General features: G+C 41.8%; 1 protein-coding gene across 1 annotated transcript in view; it reads left to right on the top strand.

Moving 5' to 3' along the window:
* The window catches only part of DOP1B (DOP1 leucine zipper like protein B), a 102089-nt gene that overhangs the window by 29691 nt on the left and 58726 nt on the right, over positions 1 to 13672 (top strand). Inside the window, exons 6-13 of the mRNA XM_074983429.1 lie at positions 31 to 154; positions 4045 to 4145; positions 4596 to 4704; positions 6728 to 6848; positions 7402 to 7521; positions 8878 to 8983; positions 9997 to 10188; positions 12595 to 13288. Of these exons, the coding sequence (XP_074839530.1) occupies positions 31 to 154; positions 4045 to 4145; positions 4596 to 4704; positions 6728 to 6848; positions 7402 to 7521; positions 8878 to 8983; positions 9997 to 10188; positions 12595 to 13288 (1567 nt within the window). The remainder of the gene's footprint in view (positions 1 to 30; positions 155 to 4044; positions 4146 to 4595; positions 4705 to 6727; positions 6849 to 7401; positions 7522 to 8877; positions 8984 to 9996; positions 10189 to 12594; positions 13289 to 13672) is intronic.

Here is a 13672-nt window from a genome sequence, read left to right as displayed (position 1 = left end):
ACAGTTAAGTTGTCTTTATTCTTTGTCTAGGACTACAGTGAAAGTGCTATTCCGCTTCTCAGGTCTGATATAGTCCACATTCTCTCAGCAGCTACACAGACACTCTTGAGGAGAGACATGTCACTAAATAGAAGATTATATGCGTGGTTGCTAGGTATTGTACCGTATGTGGTGACGTTCAGTTTACATATCATGTTTGTACTTTGTCCACTATATTTGAATATACTCTTCCGAGGATAAATAATTGAAGTCTCTTCATTCTGTTCACAAATAATGTTTTGTTTTTTTCTTTGCAGTTGAGAACTCTATTATGCCAGTATTTCTTCAGCTGATAAATACATTCTGCCTAATTAAACCTTGTTGTCTCTAACAAATCCTCCATATCCTTCTTCACAGTTCAGTCTTGGACTGTCTGTAACAGCTTTGGGGAATAGTGACCGAGAAACAACCGTGTTAGTCTGTATTCTATCAAAACAAAACAAGCAGCCATGTAGCACTTTAAATACTAAAGAAATAATTTTTTAAGTGATGAGCTTTCATGGGAATTCAACACATTAACACGTGTTTTGAACAAGGACAGCCATTACCTGACCCATTATAAGGACTCTTTTATATAACTGGAATGTTTTATCTAACTCTTAACTCTCCCCACCCTGCCGTCCCTCTGCTCTTCTGATTTGCCAACCTTGATAACAATTTTTGGACCTCTCTGCTTTATATATTGAGTCTGTTCTGGTAAGGCTAAGATCTGAAGAAGTGGATCTGTCCCATGAAAGCTCATCACCTAATAAATTATTTTGTTAATCTTTAAAATGCTGCATGACAGCTTTTTTGTTTTGATAGGTTTGGGAAATAACTTAGTCAGAAAGCAAACATCCCTGAATCTGAAGCAGAGATGATTGTTCTTCATAGTCTGCAAATCTTGATGTACATTCTGTAACATTCAAGAGTATCTATAACAGTTTTCTACAGGTATGATTCTTAAACTGTACAGGTTGAACCTCTCTGCTGTGGCACCCTCAGGAGCTGACTGATGCCAAATGAGAGAATTTGCCAGACTACGGAGGGGTCAATATTGCCTAACAGCATTGTCAACACTTCCACTGCTTATTGGGCTCTTAAAAGGCATTTAGGGTAAATTACAGCTAAATAACAGCATAGAACACAAAGAGCCAGAACTGATGGCTGTAAACAAACTTTGTGGGACCACAGGAAACTTGTCCATACCCATGATAAGTGGTTATCTGGCTAACTAAAATCATGCCAGATTACAGATGTTGCTGGACTAGGGAGGTTCAACCTGTAGTATATGAGCCGCCATCAGATAGTACAGGGGTTGGTTTAAAATAGTGAATCGAAATTGAACTTTTATCTCAATTAAAATTACAAAGGTGATCCTTCAGTAACAGCATAGCATAGTTTGAGTAATAGTAACAGAGAGTAAGCCGTGCTAGTCTATACGCTATCAAAACAAAAAGCAGTCAAGTAGCACTTTAAAGACTAGCAAAATAGTTTATTAGGTGAGCTTTCGTGGGACAGACCCACTTCTTCAGACCATAGCCAGACCAGAACAGACTCAATATTTAAGACACAGAGAACCAAAAACAGTAAGCAAGGAGGACAAATCAGAAAAGGAAAATCAAGGTGAGCAAATCAGAGAGTGGAGGGGTGGTGGGGAAGATCAAGAATGAGATTGAGCCAAGTATGCAGATGAGCCCCTATAGTGACTCAGAAAGTTCCCATCACGATTTAAACCATGTGTTAATGTGCCGAATTTGAATATAAATGTCAGCTCATCCACTTCTCTTTCTAAAATGGAGCGATAATTTCTCTTCAGTAACACACATACCTTGAGGTCATCGCCAGAATGCTCCATTCCATTAAAATGTTGACTAACTAGTTTGTGGATCTGGAGTGTTTTGATGTCTGTTTTGTGCCCGTTGACCCTTTGTCTAAGGGAGTTAGAAGTCTGTCCAATATACAAAGCATCTGGGCATTGTTGGCACATGATGGCGTATATGATGTTAGTAGAGGAGCATGAGAAAGTGCCCGTGATTCTGTGAGTAACCTGGTTAGGTCCAGTGATGGCATTTCCAGAGAAGATATGTGGACAAAGGTGGCAGCGGGCTTTGTTGCAGGAAAAGGTTCCAGGACTGGTGTTCCTGAGGTATAGACTGTGGCTGTTTAGTAAGGATCCTCATAGGGTTGGGAGGTTGTCTGTAGGAGAGAACAGGCATGTCACCCAGGGCCTTCTGGAGTGTAGCATCCTGATTAAGAATAGGTTGTAGGTCTTTAATAATTCGTTGCAGTGCAACAAAGCCCGCTGCCACCTTTGTCCACATATCTTCTCTGGAAATGCCATCACTGGACCTAACCAGGTTACTCACAGAATCACGGGCACTTTCTCATGCTCCTCTACTAACATCATATACGCCATCATGTGCCAACAATGCCCAGATGCTTTGTATATTGGACAGACTTCTAACTCCCTTAGACAAAGGGTCAATGGGCACAAAACAGACATCAAAACACTCCAGATCCACAAACCAGTTAGTCAACATTTTAATGGAATGGAGCATTCTGGCGATGACCTCAAGGTATGTGTGTTACTGAAGAGAAATTATCGCTCCATTTTAGAAAGAGAAGTGGATGAGCTGACATTTATATTCAAATTCGGCACATTAACACATGGTTTAAATTGTGATGGGAACTTTCTGAGTCACTATAGGGGCTCGTCTGCATACTTGGCTCAATCTCATTCTTGATCTCTCCCCACCCCTCCACTCTCTGATTTGCTCACCTTGATTCTCTTTTTCTGATTTGTCCTCCTTGCTTACTGTTTTTGGTTCTCTGTGTCTTAAATATTGAGTCTGTTCTGGTCTGGCTATGGTCTGAAGAAGTGGGTCTGTCCCACGAAAGCTCACCTAATAAACTATTTTGCTAGTCTTTAAAGTGCTACTTGACTGCTTTTTGTTTTGATAGTTTGAGTAACAAACTGATAACAGTAATTTCAGAGAGAGAGAATTGAGCAAGAAAACACAAAATGTTATATCTATACTACAGAGCTCTTCAAAAGAAGCCCTTCTGGAAGATCTATTATGAAAAAACTTTTTTCAAAAGAGTGTGTCCACACACAAAAAAAGTGGATCAAAAGAGCGGTCTACTCTTTTGAAATAGAGCGTCCACACAGCTCCTGCTCTTTTGAAAGAATGGGCCACCGATCGAAAAATCAGGCCCCTGGAGGACTGCCCTTTTGGGGAAAAAAAATCCTCCGGAGCATCTACACATTGTTTCTTTTGAAAGAAGCTTTCAAAAAGGCGCGCTCTTCCTGAAATGGGAAAGGAAGAGCAATTTTGAAAGGAGTGCTTCATTCTTTCAGCTTCATTTTGAAAGAATGCTTCGAGGCTGTTAACAAAAGATGAATTCATTAAGTTACATTCATCAAGTTGCAGTTTTGGTGCAAATATATGTTTATCTGTTTTTGTCAGGCCTCAAGAAAGGAGGGAAACCATGTCTATAAATCAGCAAGCATAAAGCCTGCTCTGGCCAGACCCACACCACTATTGTATTGCCTTCCCAATCCCATATTAACTCTTACATCTCCCCAAAGTCGTGATGAAAAGATCCAGCCAGGAAAATTATTGTTGTAGCAATTTTCTAAGTGAATCCAAGTAGGACAAGATTGAATTTGCCCAGGCCAAAGAGAAGAATGTTACAGTAATAGACGTGAGAGCCTGCATGAGAGTTTTACTTAGGTGGATGGATAGGATAGTATTTTAGATGTTATGTGGCAAAATCTGCATGATTCAGTCATAGCCTGTATTAGAGGCCCAAGCTGTAGAAGACGCACAGGGTACTTGGAGTTGGGCTCCGCATAAGCACATACTTTTTGCAGGCATTCAGTCTGAACTTGGAGCATAAATTACATCTTGGGCAACTTCAGGTTAAAAAGGATATAGTTACATCTTCTAGCACTTGTTTTTATGGCATGTATCATGTACATCAGTATTTTCAGTACTCATGATGTTTTTATTTAATTTGTAGGCGCTGATATTAAAGGGGGTACTTTTGCTCCAGATTCTGCAGCTTTTGAAGATCATGCCCTTTATTTTTTTGGAAAATACTCCAAAGATCTTTTAGTTGAGGTTGGTATTTACTCTGCATAACTTTTGCATTCTGTGTTAAATCTCAGGACAAACTGCCTTGTTCATTGTGTTTCCTTCATGCCTTCCCCTCTGGAAACATATCACATAGGAGGAGATCGTTATTTTGTATTCATTTGCTAGGAAGTCTGAGCATATACTGAGCTGTTTGCACGCATTTTATGGCTTGCAGTGTAAATGGAATCTAATGAAAACTGCCAGTCCCGTCTTTGCTAGCCTATCTGAACTAGAAACAAATCCTGTTATCCAAACATTTTCTTGCATGTGTATTAAATGAACTGACAATTTCCTTGATTACCCGAATTAATTTATTTCCCCCCCATTCAGTTTCAATACCTACATTTGGAACCTAGTGCAAGAATCAAGACCTAAAATTTAATAAAGTGAAAATAATCTCTATAGTTGTCACACTTCTGTGTTTCCTTTTAACAGGCTTTGATTGAAATATTACATCAGAAGTTCTCAGAGTCTGACTTAGAAGATCATGCATATCTGAAACCTTTCCGTATTCTAATTAGTCTCCTTGACAAACCTGAAATAGGTAATATGAAATATCACTACTGGCACAGACTGCAAAGAACTGCTATACTCCAGTGATGCATGATGTATAAAAGGCTTTCTTCTAATCGTCTCCAAATGATGCAGTCCCTCCGCTACCCCAGGCTCTAGCCTCCTGTGTCCTATAAGGCAGAGGAGCCACCCATTTCTGCCTCAATATTCTGCTCAACTTCCCACCTGGGAGCTACTTTCTACTAGTCTGTCACTGGTCTTTGGTCTTTGCCTGCTTCTGGTCACAGACCCTTTCTCAGGCTGTATGCTTCTCTCTGGCTGTTAAGAAAGCAACTAGTTCTTACCCTTCCCTTGAGAACTTCTTTATCTCACTAAACTTAGTTTCTTGGGTAAGTCTCCTCTTCCTGTACACTGTCTCTCCCAACCTGTGTCTGTCCCTGGCAAGTTGCCTCCGTAGGTTCCTGTAAAGCAGGGATTCCCAACCTATGGGTCACAACTTGGACATGAGTCACGATTAGATGTGTTAAAGGTCTCCAGCTGGGCAGCTCAGAGCTGCATGTGCCTCTTGAAGAAGCCATTTGCCGTTTCTTAATGCTGCCCCCTCAGGCAACTGTCTGTCAGTAGAGATAGCAATTGGTTTATGCCTAGGTGCTGAAAGCTTAACACGAGCTAATTAGTGCTAACCACTGTTACCTGCTGGGAGCAGGAGGGCTGGGGGAGTCACCCAGCCTAGTAGTCCTGGTGAAGAGGCTGCAGGGGGCAAGGGGGCGGTGTCCAAGGCTGCAAGCTGTTTGGTGGGTGGGTCTAAGGCAGGGGGCGGTTTGGGGCTGCAGGGGACTTTTGGGGGCAGCTGTGGGAAATCTAAGGTTGGGGGTGGGCTGCAAGGGGGTCTGCAGCTGGAGGGAGTTTTAAGGCTGGGGTCAGTTTGGAGCTGCATGGGGTGGGGTCCAAGAATGGGGGCAGTTTGGGGCTGCGGAGGGATTTAAGCGTGGGGGTGGTTTGGGGATCCTCCCTTGTAAAGGGCCTTGAGCTCTATGAATAAAAAGTAGTATATAAGCATTAAGTATTATTCCAATGAATTCTCTTCAGCTTCATGGCTCGGCCCTAGGAATGCTGTTAGCGCTATGGACTTGCTTTTCAGAAGCAGTGAGCATCTACAGGTTCATTCTACACTTAACATCCCCCTCCCGTCATCACCCTTCTTCAGTCCAATGTACTTGATTTATCAGTTTTTATTGCACTTTTTTTTTGGACCTCTGTATTTATAGATGCCAGTCTATATTGGAAATGGTGATGTTCTGAAAAGGTGGGTCTGTCCCATGAAAGCTCATCACCGAATAAATCATTTTGTTAGTCTTTAAAGTGCTACATTTCTGCTGGTTTGTTTTTTTTGTTTTATCTACAATTTCAGTTAATGAGAACTGTAGTTGCCAGTTCTGAAAATCAGGGCCCCCTTAGTTTATTTCTGTTCCTTTTTCCCATGCTCGGCTTTTCCCCTCTGCTCTGGTTAACCTGTGTAATCCTACTGACTTTTCAGACTCTGTCTGCGGAGCTGAAGACTTCATTGCAATGCAAGTGTTTGAAGCTCTCATTGGGAACTTCCTGAATCTGGACTCATGGATTTGACATCACAATTGTCATTTGAGATGTACATGGCTCTGTTTTAAATACAACATTATCCCGTATTTCTATAAATGTCTGAAGTGATGTGAAAACAATAGACATTCATTAAACAACTAATTTTTTGTCTTCTGAAATATGGAGAAAACCAGTCCAACTTCACAAAAAATTGTAAAATTCTGTACATCCCACATTCCATTAAGGTGTACAAAACTAAATTATTTACTACACAAATTTTTGATCTCTCAGTGAATCTGGATAGTATTTTGAAATGTCATCAAAAATTGTCTTGTCCTCTTTCTTTATGTAAATTACCAGGGGATAGGACATTTTCTTTAGTCTGAAACTGAATTTCTGCTTCTAAAAGTTTGTCATTGTTCAATACACTAATCAGTTTGGAGCAATTAATGAATTTATTTTTCCTTTGATTGCAGGGCCGCAAGTTGTTGGGGATTTGTTCCTTGAAGTGATTCGAGCCTTTTATTCTTACTGCAAGGATGTGCTGGGTTCTGATCTTAAACTTAGCTACAGTCAAAGTGGCAATGTACTTACAAGGTATACAATAACCATTTTTCAACTAATAGTTGAATCTGTGTCTTTCATGAGAGAGCTAATTCAGGTAAATTGTTCAATAGTCAGATTGGATAAATCTAACTTGCTCATTAACAAAGTAAGTTCTAACAGTGTGTCTTTGACTTTTTTTTAAACTGAATCATTTATTTTAATCTGTTTAGATTTTACATTATATTTTTCTACATTTTGTTCTCCTTTAGGAATCAAGAGTTGTTCACTGATAAAATCAGATATTTGTATGCAACAGTACATACATAAAAATACATATGCCCACCTCGTCTCTCGAACACCAGATTATTATATAAATGTGTCAACGGAATTCAGCTTCTTAATTCATAAAATCAAATTAAAGATTTCTCTTGTCTTCAGAAGCACTTGCAAAATTCAGCTATTCTGAAATGGTGGCTTTTAATTTTTTTAATTAACGAGCTTTATGCCTGTTCTTTAAACCAACTTTCTAAGAACAGGCGAAATAATAGAAAAATGGATATCCCTGTTGTTTGCTCTTTACTGATTATTTTTGTTGTTCTTATAGTGCTATCAAAGAGAATAAAAGTGCCTCCGAAATTGTAAAAACGGTCAATTTGTTGATCACATCCCTAAGTACAGATTTTCTATGGGATTACATGACCAGATGTTTTGAGGACTGCTTCAGGTACATATATATTATCTGGCATTAATGCAAAAATAAGTTAAGAATTACATGGATAGTATAACAGAGATGTGTCAGTTAGAGTCAAAAGCCAGTGTTATCATCTTAATGAAAAAGAGTGGAGAAATATATATTGGATATTGAATTAACCATCTAATGCAAATAGTTAAATCTGAGGCAGTTGTTTACCTATCTAAATACAAAGTAAATTGCCGTTTGGTTACTGTTCAAAAAGGCAACTTGCAGTTTTTCCTTAGAGAACTATGTTCAAAAGTGGAAAGCACAGAGATCACATAGGATAGGGTAATACCTACGCCAGGATGACTGTTCTTGATCACTTTGTTTTTTCAGCCAGTCACATAAAATACAGCATACAGAAGAATCTGGCCTAGCATGTCATCTCACATGCTAAGTGGAAATGAAATTAATATTGTTTGAGACACACAAAGCATATCTATTAAAAGGCAATCAATATTGTAATGGAAAAATGGTTCCTCCAAAGTGTGAAACTTGAATGTGCGGGTTTTTCATTTTAAATGTAATTAGGTAATTGAAAGGTGTCATGTCAGTCAGCATAGTATTTAAGCACCAGAACTAGTATAGCTAGTGCTTGAAATGAGCCAGTGTTAATTTGTATGGCATAATAGTACTCTTCCTGTACTCTTCTCCTATCTAGGCGAGTATTGTAACATTGTCTTCAGTGTAGGAAATTCCCTGAAAATATCCATTAATATACTAGGCTATTAATGGTTCAGTTCCTCTCTACTGTGGTGAGGAAAGCCCCCAGGATTGATGTATATCTATTATGAACCTTAAAGAACAGAAGAAGATGGTACTTATCTTGGTCAGGATAACACAACGTGGTGTTATACTCAGCCACCACGGGCTCTGGGGCAAGTCGGGTCGGGGTGGAGGGGGGGCGCCAAGGGTTGAAGGGGCTGGGCTTATGGCAATCGTCTCTGGGCTCCTCACACTCTCCTTCAGAGGTACATGCAGCAGCACAATGCTGCCAGAGCATTCAAAGGGACCCAGAGCTTCAGCCATCACTGCACCAGCTGGAACTCTAGGCCCCATTTTAAATGCTGAGCCCTGGGACATCTGTCGCCTTTACCCTCACACCCCACCCCCATTGGCAGGCCTGATTATACATCTGTTAACTACCATATGATACGATTCTAAACTGTACTCATGTTAAGAGCTAGACTTAATAGTGAAGCTGATGGATACAAATCACCCTTCTTGGCTTGTGTGGTTACCACCAATGCCAATGTACAGTACGTTTTAGATTTTTCGAGAAGGGAAAAAAAAACTGCTGCAAATGGTGTATTTTGAAGGACACCTTTTCTCTTTCAATGCCAGGAAGAAATCCATGCAGACAAGATACCCTGCTGGGAATGTCAGTGCTCCTGCTACCATTTCAGAGCTCTGCACACTACTCTTGTTTCTTCTTGATGTGATTCCTTTGGTAAGGCAAGTTTGCTGTAAATTTAATCATTTGGAGCCCTAACTTGCGTGTTTCTTCCCTTTTGTCAGATAAGTTTTAATTACATGGAAGCATCGATTTTTTTTAATTTGGTAGATGCATTTTTAATGGAGACATTACATTTTTCCTTGGAAAAGAAAACAGGTGAATAAATACAGTCATTTCAGCCAAATCCTGCACACTGTTACTTGTGAGAGGCATTTCATTCAAGACCACTAAATGCCGTGTAAACCAACAGGAGAACTCTTGTCTTAGTCTTCTCAGTATATGTATGACTGACATGTTAAAGAGGGGGGTTGCTGTCAGCATTGTATGTAACATACCTTCCTAATGAGACTGGTTTCGGGCTTCTCAGCTAATAGACAAATATCTTTGTGAGGTGGTGTGACAAGTATATAAACTCAGTCTTGGAATACCAACGCTCTGTGGAACATCAATATTTTGATTAAATGACTTGCATACTACTAATGAACCTGTGAAGAGAAAAAACTACTGAAATGTACTGATTGAGTGGATGCTGATAATAAAACAGTAATTTATTGAAATAGAAATCAAAACTGTCATTCATGTTATCAGTCTTGCAAAGTTTCTATATGCCTGCTTGTTTGTGGATGATTACTTTTTCATTTTACTTGCCCGTCCAAAAAAGGTTTAATAGTACCCTGTTTTAAAGGATGTGTAAGTCACGTATTGTCAGGTTTTTTTTTTACCCCCTCTGCTGCTTGGGTGGCTAGATTACTTGGGCTCTTTTGTAAGTCTATTATCAGGAGTCACATTCCCACCAACATTAGGATGTGGTTCTACATTCAGCACTGAGTGGAGTAGTAGCACTATTTAAAGCAACCATATGCAACCTATTTCAGTGGGCACGTCTTTGTCATACTTATGGTCATTGGAGTTAGATGGTATATTAGGCAGCTTGAGAATGGTAAAAATCCATTTCTGTCTGCTAAGCCTTTTAGCATTTAACTGTTTTAAATCCCTGCTTCTTTTAGGAACTTTACTCTGAAGTGCAGACTCAGTATCTCCCACAGATGCTCAGTTATATGGTACAGTCACTCCTGGAAAATGTGGAGACTCTAAGTTTACCAGAACTCTCACATGCTTTAAAGACTTGCTTCAAAGTGCTTAGCAAAGTACAAATGCCTCCTGCCTACTTGGATAATGAGACTGGAAGTAGAAACTCGGTAGGTATTGGTGCAAGGTCTGTTACTTATTTACTGATAAATAATTATTCCTACATCAAAAGTAGTGTACTCCCCATAAGAATTCCCATTACTAACATAAGGCATGCTACTAACCTTTCTATTCTAATTGAAATTGAGGTTACTCATCGCAGCTGTATAAAGTTGCTTGACTTGTATCTACATAGCCTCTTTCACAGGCTCTGAACTACTTTGTGCTAGTCTCATTTTGGGCACCCTGCCCAACCTTAGTTGACTTGTTGTGCAAAAGCAGCCCTCTCTAAGATTAGCAGAGGGTGCAAGCCTTTTCCTATGCAATCCCATCCACCCAAAAGGGCCTTGTATCCTCTGGATGCTACTCAGTGTATGGGTAGGATGCCCAGGAGCATCTGAAATCAAGTGACAAGGTCAAGGCCAACCTTTTCATTGTTAAGATTACTTAGCTAGCTGCCAGATGCAACAGTTAATACAACCAATAAATTATTAAACAAGCTCGTGAGAACATGGCACATAAGTAGAGTGTGATACAGGTAGAACACAAACTACATAGTTGGCTCGTGATGCACAGCAATACAAGGATAGAAGGATGGTTAGAAACAATCAGATTAGCAGTAGCTGCTTTGAGATAATCAGCAGCAGCGTAATAAGGAAAACCTTTCCTTCCACACTTCATCACTTCTTAAATTTCCAGTTGCTGCTATTGCACAGCATTAGCTTGTGAAGGTGCTGAACGTGGCCCAGCGGAGGAGGGGTGAAGAATAGTTTTAAAACAAGTATAATTTTTGTCTTGAAGACAACAGTGCCACTCATCAATAGCAACATCTAACTATTTCTTATCAATAGCTCTCTGCTTGCTTCCATTGCCTAATAAAGAGGTTTATTCATAGATTCATACGGGACCATATTGATCATCTAATCTGGCCTTCTGTATAACACAGGCCATAGGATGTTCCCCAAACAGGGCCATCCCTACCAATACGCAAAATATGCTTCCAGCTATTCCAGCCAGCCCCATCTTCTGGCCACTACCACCTCACAGGCTGTCCCTTGGGTTATGTGGGGCCTGGGACAACCACCCCCTGCTCTGCCCTCACTCTACCCCTTCCTGAGAGTCCCCTCCTCCAAGCAACGCAGCCCAGGGGATTAGTGGCAGGCTTGGTGCCAGCTGCCAGGGTTGGGCCCACTCCCTGCACTCACTGGCAGCAGCAGAAAGCAAAGCAGTTGACCCCAGTCTATTCCACTCCTCTGGCTCCCAGCTGTGCCACTCAGCTTCCTGGTACCACCGGTGAGTGTGGGGAGTAGTTCCACCTCTTCCCCCAACCTCCTCCACCAAGCAACATGGCTTAGGGCTGGGGGAGCAGAATGGGTTGGGCCTGGCTGACTTTGCATTTTGCCGCTGCCAGTGAGTGCCAGGGGATCCGACGCTTGCCCTGTGCCGGCCAACCAGAGCTCCTGTCCCACTCAGCCCTTGTGTGTGTGGGCCCTCTCCCCCTCTTTGTGAGGAATCTCTTCTCCTCCCCTCTTCCTGCCTTCCTAGGGGACTGTATAGGGCATCAAAAGTGCAGGGGATGGTACTGTCTGAAAGAGAGAGAATACAGTAAACCCTCAGTGGAACGGACCCCTATAGAATGGACTTCAGAAATAACAGCTGCTATGCACCAGCCTTCCCCTCCCCCCAAAATCAATGCCAGCGACGCACTAGAGCTGCCGGGGCTGGAGCAAGGGCTGTGATGGAGCACAGAAGCTCTCCTCCCCCAGCCCTGTGTGGGCAGATCGTGTTGGTGCCCAGCCCAACACTGCCTGCCATGGTGCCGAACAGCAGCCACAGTGTCAGAGGCTGCTGCCTGCTGGCAGGCTGGGGGTGGCAGCCTCACTCTGCCTTTGCGCAGGCGGCTCAGAAATGGGGGCTGGAGGAGCCACAGCTCTGAGAGTGCTGAGAGCCGTGGGAGGTGGAAGGAGCCAGGGAGGGGTGGAGCTCCTCTCTAGGTAATTGGGAGAGGGAGATGAAGGTGCGAGGGGAAGATGGGGCAGGAGGGGGGAAGGGAAGAGGCGGGCAGAGGACAGGAGTGAGTGATGGGCTGGGAAGATCTGTGCATTACCATATAGTGTAATCATTCAGATATAACGGACTTTTGTCATTAACAAACACCCCTTCCCTCCATTAGTCCGTTAAGTTGAGGGTTTGCTGTGTTGGCTAAACAACAACCATAAGGAAGACCACGACTCTTACAAGTCTGTTGCTGCCACTGGATACTTTCACAGAGACACTGCACAAGTGATCACAGCAGAAGAGAAAAAGTTTCTTTCCTATTTTCTTCTCCTCTTGCTGCCCTCAGCATGATTTCAATTATTTAAAATAACTCATGAAATATAGTGGACTAACATAGACCCTTACTGCTTCCATTTCAGAGCCCAGTGAAACAAGAAAATGGTGATGTAACTTCAGAAACCAAGTCTGCGCTGCAGGATGAAGAGGACTCTACTTTTGCTCCCCTCAAGTCCGAAGACAGTGGCATAGGTCTAAGTGCCTCATCCCCTGAGCTATCTCAGCATTTACGAATGCCTAGAGTAACTCCTGAGAAGGACGATGTTTGGAAAAATGGTGGGAGCATTCAGAAGACTTTGCACTGCATCCAAGAGTTAGTTGATAAGTTTGCCAGTAAATACATTTTTGGGGTGCATTTACAGGAACCAGGTAACGGCAGAATTTCAATAGCAGCTATGAGCAGAGGAGAGAAGAGAGAAAATAATTACAGCGTCACTGAAAATGCTAGCAAGAAAAAGAACTCCTGGGAAGGAAAGCAAATTACTGTACCTCAATTTAAACAAATGCTTTCAGACTTGTTCACAGTTCGAGGGTCACCATTTAAACAGAGAGGTGTGGAGCCGGTCTCCCCTGCAAACCATGCCCTTGGCAGTCAGAAGGGAAAAGAGGAAGAATGGGACATCGACCAGGTAATGCTTGACTTGGGAGACGTGAAAGAAGACTGCAGAGAGGCCTTTGCTGCTGCTTGTCACCTTCTACTGGATTGTACTACCTTCCCAGTCTACCTTTCTGAGGAAGAAACAGAACAACTGTACTCATCTCTGTTTCAAGTTCCTGGTAAGAAATGTCTCCTCAGACCACTAACTTCAGTATGCCAGCATGTAAATTGTACTGCAAATTAAGTGTACTGTGTAGTAGGTGTGGCCCAAGAATGGGCGCACACAATAACGTGGCAGGGTGTCTGTTAAGAATGCAGTTGTAGTACATGTTTTGCTATTTAGAGGGCTTCGAACAGCAAATTGCTTTCTGTGTCCAAGACATCCCCACATAAGAGCTCCTCTTATGTCTTAGAATTAAGTGTGTTCTGTCAATTTTAAATGTATTTTGTTCTCATTTGAAATACTGTATTACAAGTATTCTTAATGTTCAGAGTGGTTGATCTTTCTTTCTCCCACATCATTGGGAGAGGACTGTTTGGGCTCGAAGTTGGTGATGAGGCAT

Source organism: Carettochelys insculpta, chromosome 1 (genome assembly GCF_033958435.1).
Source record: "Carettochelys insculpta isolate YL-2023 chromosome 1, ASM3395843v1, whole genome shotgun sequence".
Classification (NCBI taxonomy): domain Eukaryota; kingdom Metazoa; phylum Chordata; order Testudines; family Carettochelyidae; genus Carettochelys; species Carettochelys insculpta.
This window is presented reverse-complemented; position numbering and strand designations above follow the sequence as displayed.